The sequence below is a fragment of the Mya arenaria genome, chromosome 6, assembly GCF_026914265.1.
Source record: "Mya arenaria isolate MELC-2E11 chromosome 6, ASM2691426v1".
Classification (NCBI taxonomy): Eukaryota; Metazoa; Mollusca; class Bivalvia; order Myida; family Myidae; genus Mya; species Mya arenaria.
In genome coordinates, this window is record NC_069127.1 from 31,508,776 (window position 1) to 31,517,103 (window position 8,328).

At 32.1% G+C, this 8,328-nt stretch overlaps 2 protein-coding genes across 2 annotated transcripts; one reads left to right on the plus strand and one right to left on the minus strand.

The window, feature by feature from the left end:
• On the minus strand, positions 1-4,665 carry LOC128239032 (interleukin-1 receptor-associated kinase 1-binding protein 1-like). Its single transcript, XM_052955458.1, has 4 exons — positions 4,210-4,665; positions 2,909-3,105; positions 2,191-2,290; positions 1-611 (listed from the first exon to the last, which is right to left on the minus strand). The coding sequence occupies exons 1-4, from the start codon at positions 4,522-4,524 to the stop codon at positions 444-446; spliced, it is 780 nt and encodes a 259-aa protein (XP_052811418.1). The 5' UTR covers positions 4,525-4,665; the 3' UTR covers positions 1-443.
• Positions 4,666-4,850: 185 nt separating this feature from the next.
• LOC128236405 (protein jagunal homolog 1-like) lies at positions 4,851-7,892 on the plus strand. The gene is made up of 2 exons (XM_052951253.1): positions 4,851-5,010; positions 5,169-7,892. The coding sequence occupies exons 1-2, from the start codon at positions 4,922-4,924 to the stop codon at positions 5,647-5,649; spliced, it is 570 nt and encodes a 189-aa protein (XP_052807213.1). The 5' UTR covers positions 4,851-4,921; the 3' UTR covers positions 5,650-7,892.
• Positions 7,893-8,328: the final 436 nt, after the last annotated feature.

An 8,328-nucleotide genomic window follows, 5' to 3' on the forward strand; every position in this document is an offset into this window, starting at 1 on the left:
CATTAATTAAAACTATGTTTAATTTAACAACATACAAGATACATAGTTATGCATATCACAGAAATGCTAAACTGTCTTGCTTTCACAAGCTATATATATACTATTTTTGCAAGTATAAAAATACCACTTCGTACATCAATTATACTAAAATAAATTACACAACCATAAAATCAGCACCAAACCGGAGTGCCAACTCTTCACAATTGTCTCAGCAAATCAAGGGACAAAACTCAGTTGGTATTTTAAGCCAGAGTGCTGGAACTTGCTACAACTAAGTGCATTGTCATTGTTAACATGTATACCAAGTTTCATTAGATTTAAGATCTGGAATGGTTGTTTTTACTAACAGTAATCAAAAAAGTTGATATGTATGATAGTATGGTGGTTTGGCCAATGACGTTATTTTCTTTTTTCGGAAAAAAACAGACGCGCTGAGACATTTTTTAATCCTTGTTGTTCTTCGTTTTCACTTTGGGTTTGAGTTCAAAGGTGACAGCAACCCTGCAAGAGACAGTGACGGTTGCCATGGCGATGGACTGCTGGAGTGTTGGCCGATTTTCTATATCTGACACGCCCTCAATCTGCCCCTCCCACTCACGATTTTCCTCCTCCTGACAAAATTTATTAAAATGAAGACAATGAAATGTTATCTGGCAGACAATTTCTAATGATTCAGTAAAGTTTGTTAAATATAAACATACATGAAGAGTAAGGAGTTGGTAGTCATTATTTAAAACATCTTAAGTCATTTTCAAACTAAAGTAAATCTTTCTAATTCAGATATCTCACTGGTCATATAATATTATTTCTGAAATACTTTATTTTCATTGACTATCAAACCTAAATGTATACACTTCTCTTGATTAATGATTTGTACTAACAGGGCTTTTTCTATAGTACCTACGGGTCCGACTATCGGACCCATTCCCAAAGCAAAATATAAGATATTTTTCCCAATTTTCAGAAAAAAATCTCAATCAAAATTAAAAAAAAATTTTTTTTTTTTTTTTAGAAAGTCTTTTTACATGTACTGGATCATTATCAACATCATATCAATTATGTGATGTTAAGTTTTTTTGATAATTGAATTCGGAAATCATTGATTTTCATCACATTCAGATATCTGTATAAAATATTATCTGTCATGATCGATTTATTGCAATAGATATTTACACCCAAGGATTGATATTTCAGCCATTTTGGGTATTTTAAAGGGAAATAAACTAATATAAAACCATTTCCTAATTCGCTGGAGACTAGCCAGCTTTTTCTTTTAACTGTAAAATTTCCCAATTTCGGCATTTTCACGACGCAAAATTTCCCAAAATGTCTAGGGTCTTTTTCCCAAATTGGGCAGAAAAAGCCCTGACTAATTTACAGTTGTGTGATAGGATAAGAAAATTTTTGCGCATTTATTTCAATAATAGCAACTATGGAACTGTCAAAATGTCCACTTCATGTTATCAATGTTTTGTTAGTATATTTATGTTTTCGATGCATATTTAGATAGATTAGTTGATATGAATGTGTTTTTGTATGTTTAATATCATTTTATATATTTATATTATTACTTAGTTTAGTTTATTTGTTTATATAAATTATAATAAAGTCCCCATTGTTTTGAGTTCTGAGACTTTTAAAGAACATTTTCTTTCTGATGAACAGGATAAATAATGTTTTCTTTGCAAAATATAGTTAACATATATTAAAATAAGTTATAAGTGTTAATACTATAAACTTAATAGGTATGTGCATCACCAAGCCCCAATTTCTCGAAACTTCTTAAGCTTAACAGGCTTAAGTTGCTTATTTCAATTAGCCAAAATACATACTTAAAGTGATTTTTCATAAATGAAGAATGGTTTATTGTGATAATTATAACGACAATTCATATCTTAAGTATTAGCACATTTAATAAAGGAGTAAATAAAACTCAAAATATTGAAAGACAAAAATAGTGGGTTTAGCTTAATCCTGTTATAAGAGACTTAAGAAGTTTCGAGAAATTGGGACCAAATAAAATATGATACTTTTTACTTAAGATTGTGACTGTTAAGATTGTTCTAGATTTTAGATGACCTTCATTCAACTGACCTGTTTTGACATCTACATGTATATGTATTGTATTAATATTGCTTTTAATGTGTTCTTTACCACTGTTGGATTCATTATGATTTGAATACAACCTACCTGTATACAAATCGGTTTCCCTACTGCTTGGTGTACAAATTTGGCCATTTCCTGTGCCTTCTGTTTTGCATTATGGATGGAAAGAAGACTGGCCTGTTGTCTGTAAACAAATACGGAGCATAATCTAGTGAATAATGTTAAAAACGCTTATCAACATCTGTAATTACTTGTACTATCTTAATGCAAAGAAGAAATCATTATTTATAACAGTTTCTATTTCAAACATATTCTTCTATTGTTAATTTAAATTTTAATATTTATAGTTTGGAAAACAGTAAAACAGTAGGTTATACAAATATTCATTTTTTAGTAGTCTCATTGGGTACATGATAAGTTGTACCAAAATGAAGTTGTATCACAAGGAAGATTTGGAGAAATATTCTCATGTACCGGGTATATTCAAATGTTTAGTTATCAAGTAGGAATTAAAACATGGTGAGATCAACATCAATTTTTCAAATTTTCATTGAAGTTAATTTGTGTATAACACTACATGTTTAAAACTTTATTAACCATAGGTCACATACTATTAACCTCATCATCAATAATGTTTTACTTTGTAACATATATATGTAACAACTTTCCTAACTGTGGTATGACTTTGTAGTGGTACAACTTGTTGGTGTGACTTCTTGTGTAATCTTTTCATTTGATTGAATAAAAATATAAGAAAAGACACACATCCTTATTTTAAAAATGTACCCAGCAAATGCCCTACCTCAATGTTTCCAGTGTAGTTCCAGCATGGAAGAACTCTGGTGTCCCCACAGTGACTGCCTCATCCAGTTTCTCCACCAGTAGATTACAAGCTGACTGACACTTGTGGAAATCAAGGAATACAACTATCACCTCTGTAACCATGTCATACATCCCCTCCAGTCTTCTCATAAGTTTGTGGATCTTTATATCTGCCTCCTGTGTGCATTAAATGAAATCAATAAAAGTGAGTATAATCTATACAAGAACAGAACTATTGTACAATCAAAATATCACAGACTCAGAAAAGTATGTGACCAATCTTATTTGCAGCTGGATAGAATTGAGCTAAACAGCATGGAAAACAAAAACTCTTGACATGTGCAAGTCCATATCTTTACACCTTTGATCGAGGTTGGTACAAAGTTATATAAAATACAAATGACCATGACATGTTAGCAAATTGTTGTACAAGCCTGTTTCATTTTTTATGTGAATATTCAGTGTACATGTACATCTTGGCATGAAAATAAAGTAGTCCAAATAATTGTACGTCGACGGATTTTTTTTAGATTTTTGATATGGCAAATCCTTCACGTACAAATTGTTAAGTATCAAAAGTGGGTAGTTGTTCCGATCAGGATTCCGGGTTAAAGCATATAGCGTCTATAAAATGTCATAAAAACAAGAAATATTACCAGATAATGTTATTTTATATTAGTTCCGTACACAAAAAAAATAAATATCCAACTTATAATTATGAGTTTGATGGCTTTTTTTCATTTCATTCTGTCAAAACATAACCATATATACATGAAGGGCACCTGCAAGGCTTTAGGGCACAGTTTTAAATCGCTCGGAACATTTCGGCCATGGCCGAGTTGTTACGATTGTATAACGAGGTCTATCTCGAAGCTTTGTCGGAGGAGGCCGAGCTATTACGATTGTATCGAGTTGTTCCCCTTCGCATAATTGTTGTCTGTGTCAGTCAACTTTCGTTTTATTGGAAAGGTAAACAACTTGTTTTAATGCACTAAATGCTTGTTTAGTGCAAAATAACATTTCACTTACATGGTAAAATATGAATATAACTCTTTATGATCAATTTCAACCATAAATACTTCACTTAAAACAATTTCAATATTTTTAAAACACCCCCGTTTTTTGCACATTCCCGTTTAGACGTTAGGGATTGGAAGAATCCCGTATAACACGTCTATTATTTTAGACTAGAAAATAAAGATACAGTGAATATCAGAATTTACCAGATCACACAACAACTGTATTTCTGTAATGGAACATAAATAATGTGTGCGTAAATACCTTTATGTTTTGGTTTTGAAATGTTTGTACAACATAGTCCAATCGGCGTTGCACGCTGTTTTTTACATCTTGGACATTATCTTTCTGGCTGTGAATCTTCACGGTAACTCTGCATCTATCTGGTGGCAATGAGACTTCACCAACGGCTGTCACTTTTATGATTCTGTCAGATTTTTCTGATCCCTGACTGTAAGGATTATTTGCATACATCCTGTCAGAAATCATTTTAGAATTTTGTGAAGTTTGTTCACCTGTCAGGCTAATGCTTTTTGTTTGTACGCTTGCAAAAACTTTAGAGGGACTGTAAAATGTCATAATATAAATGGTAGTACATAAGGCTACAAAGGCTAGGGTAGAAATGTACAATAAAGGTATTCCCTCAAATATATTTTTTTGTTTATACTTGTTACAATCAATATCACGAAACGCTTTAAATTGGGCCAAGCAAGCGCTCGACTTACGATGTCGCTTACATTGTTGACAATATCAATATTTTGTTTACTACTTATTTTAGGTAACATGTTCAGAATAGACGCTTATTTAATCATTAATCTGAAATATTGCGTTAATTATATGCATTTTTATCCGTAAACATTGAATTCAGTACGCTCTTTTCTTCCGTTTTTCAACGAAGTAAGCGACTTCCGGTTATTTTTCGACGGTGACACTTCATCAATTTTTATTTTCGAAACTGAAGCATATTGCAAAAGCTATGTCTTCTAGCTCGGGCAAACGACCTGATGGAACGGATGGCAGTGATCATTGGCATCGTGAAAGTGTAGCATGGCAGTATAAAATTAGGTAATAACCATATATGGTAACACGTATTCTGATGTTGTCATGATTCGTACTCAAACTCTTTCGATCATTTATTGAATATTGACGTAAACATTTTCGTGACTATTGGGTTTGCAATGAACACACTTTATGCTAAATTTAGGATGTTTATATCATTTCAGCTCCATCAATAAAGGAAGACTGAAAACTACACTGAATTTGCAGATTGTATTTGGATTGTTAGTCATTGTTCGACTTTTGCCTGGACTAACAGCACTTGTTGGCTTGCCAATCTACAAAAAGCTTCAACACTGGGATATTCCTGCTCCAAAAGCCTGGGAGTATGCCTGGATAGTCAGTCTTGTTGCAGCTGTTTTTGGCCTAAAGTCGTTGCCTAAGAACGATGCACTGGTTTTAAAACAATTCCTTATTGGTACAGCTGTGTTTGGAATATTGCCTGTCATCTATGGATTAATAGAATTGTTTGATGACTTGATGCTCTATTACAAAGACAAGAAATCTTCATCACAAATTCTAGGATATCCAGCAGTGCTTGTGTGGTACCTGTGCTTGGTAGTTTGTTTGCAAATGCACGCCTTTGGAATCTACTTTGGGGCAAATTTATTAAAAGCATGGAAGCCAAAAGACAAGAAGATAAAATAAACCAACAATGCAGAGCAAATATGGTTCAATAAAAAAAACTAACTTCCAGACTACACAAATGATGATTTTGCCATTCTTGTCTTTTCCGAACAGTCGTGTCTCTTACTTTTTGGTTATTCTGATTGAATGGCTTTTCCAAGTAATTTGTGTGAAATGCAATAATGTTTTTTATAAATTAATATCTGTGTATTTAAAAATAGTTAAAATGAACATTTATGCTTACTTTCCATCAAAATACATGTTTCTAATATTGTTAATATAGTGCAATAATGATTATGCTCAGATATTAAGATTCATCATATTATTTAATAGGGGTAAAAAACGCACAAGTTACATATGAATGATATATACTAAATACCTACATTCAATAGTGTGTTTCATTTTTTCACAACTTTTAGGTTAAGAAGCCTTTTAATTAGTAATTTATATAATTGTTTACCTTATTCTTTTTGGTTCTATTTTTAAGCAAATTACTATTTTTGGAAATCTGAAGATGCTGATTAGGAAATAATAATTATGACGATTATTGGCCTATGGTGTTACTAGTTTAAGTGGGAAATTAGGTAAATTCAACTCAACACCTTTTATAGCTTAAAATGTATTAAAACTTGTGTATAGCAAATACAGCATATGCAAAGACATGAATTGATGCAGTTAAAAAATGTTTACAGAAGAGAAAAACAATATTATAACTGAGAGAGGGAAAAATAACTAATATCTTATTCAGATATTTTTTATCAGATTCTTAATTCGCAGTCATATTTTTGCTTTACAAATACAGCTGGTTAGGTCAGCACAAACAAAAAGAAATATGTCACAGAGTGGTGCAAAATTTATTTTGTGGACTACGGTATATAAAATGCCTAATAAGAAGATGCCTTATTCCATATCAGTTTATTTCCTGATCACTTATTCTATGTATTCCTTTCATTTAAAAGTAGAATAGTACATAATAATGTATGCAATATGAAAATCATTTTCTATATATAACGATATTATGATTTTTTGTTGTATTGTACTATTACCATGTGCCATTTTATTCCAAATTTGTATGTTCCCATTGTTATTTGTGAAAGATTGAATTCATGCTCTGGTATTTGTGTATCCGATGTATATCCGGAGGGATTTATGGTGTATAGAAAGACTATGTGAATACGTTTGAGAATGAGAGTGTAACATATTTATAATACCTAATGAAATGAATCATGTATTTTTTTAAGTTCTCTGTCATTCAAGGGTTTTGTTCCAGTTCCTTGTTAAATATTTCATAATGAGTATTGTATTGCTTGCAGTCTCTCATACCTTCATGTAAGTGAATATTACAGTTTCTCATACCTATATGTGAGTGAATATTACATTTCCTTCATGCGTGATTATAATTGTAGACATCATATGTTTTTTTGCCAATGGATTGTTATACTTTTTTGTATGGCTTAAATGTGACTTGAAAGGATTTTTTTTCCATGTAAGACTATGTTAAGTGTTCAACATATCGCCTAACTGTGATTTCAACTTGTTCATTTGAGAAATCAATTTTAGTTGTATCTGAGTCCGTACTTACTAACATATTGAGTCTGAGTTTTAGTCCGTACTTACTAACATATTGAGTCTGAGTTTTAGTCCGTACTTACTAACATATTGAGTCTGAGTTTAAGACTCATATGCAGAAAAGTGAATTCTTAAATGGTTAAGAATATCTTTTGTATACTTATTTTTGCTAATAATTTTCTTTTAAGAATACATGCCTAAAAGTAGACCATATTATTTGTAACAGATGCAGCATTGTTTTCCATTTTTGCTCCTAAAATCGTACTCTACAACATAACTTAAACTTTGCTTTTCTAAGTTTGCGTCTTAAACTTAGACTCAAAATTTCAGTGAAAATGGACCCAGACCTTAAAGTTCCTGCATTTATAAAACTTGTGTTCTCAATTAAGTTATACGATCAGAGTGCTTTTGAAATTATATTTCTAGTCTGTTTGTTGTAAATCTTAATGCCCTTCAACTGAAATAATTGCTATCAGTTAAGTTTAGCTTCAAATAATTTCTACACACATGTCTCTCTAGAGAATTGTTAAATACATGTATTGCTGTTTGTATAGGATTGTATAGGAGAAAATCTTAAATTGTTTTACTTCTATCCATAAAGTGTTCCCAACTTTCACAGCAAGCAGCCGAGTGACCGTTTTATTCCCGTGTTGTTAATAATTGACCATGATTTGAATAAAGTCAAATTGCCTTGATATTATTTTATTTCTTCTTATATTTTGTTCAGGGCTATTCCAGTAAAACATATAACCCATGGAGGGAGGCAATTATTTAAACAGTATATGGGTGGGTGTCTTTTTTTCGCTAATTTGGACCTCAAAAGGGTTAATTTGCTTCTGTAGGGGCTTGGCAAACTAGTAAAAGTGCCTTCCCCCTGGGGGTTATATGTTTAAATGGAATAGCCCTCAGTAAGAATACCTACATACTTTTATAGTTAAAGGGTTTAAGCCAAGTTTTAAAAAAGGACAGGGTGCTACAGAAAAGGGACAGGGTGCTGCAGAAAAGGGACATAGTGCTGCAGAAAAGGGACACTGCAGAAAAGGGACAGGGTGCTGCAGAAAAGGGACAGGGTGCTACAGAAAGGGGACAGGGTGCTACAGAAAGGGGACAGGGTGCTACAGAAAAGGGACA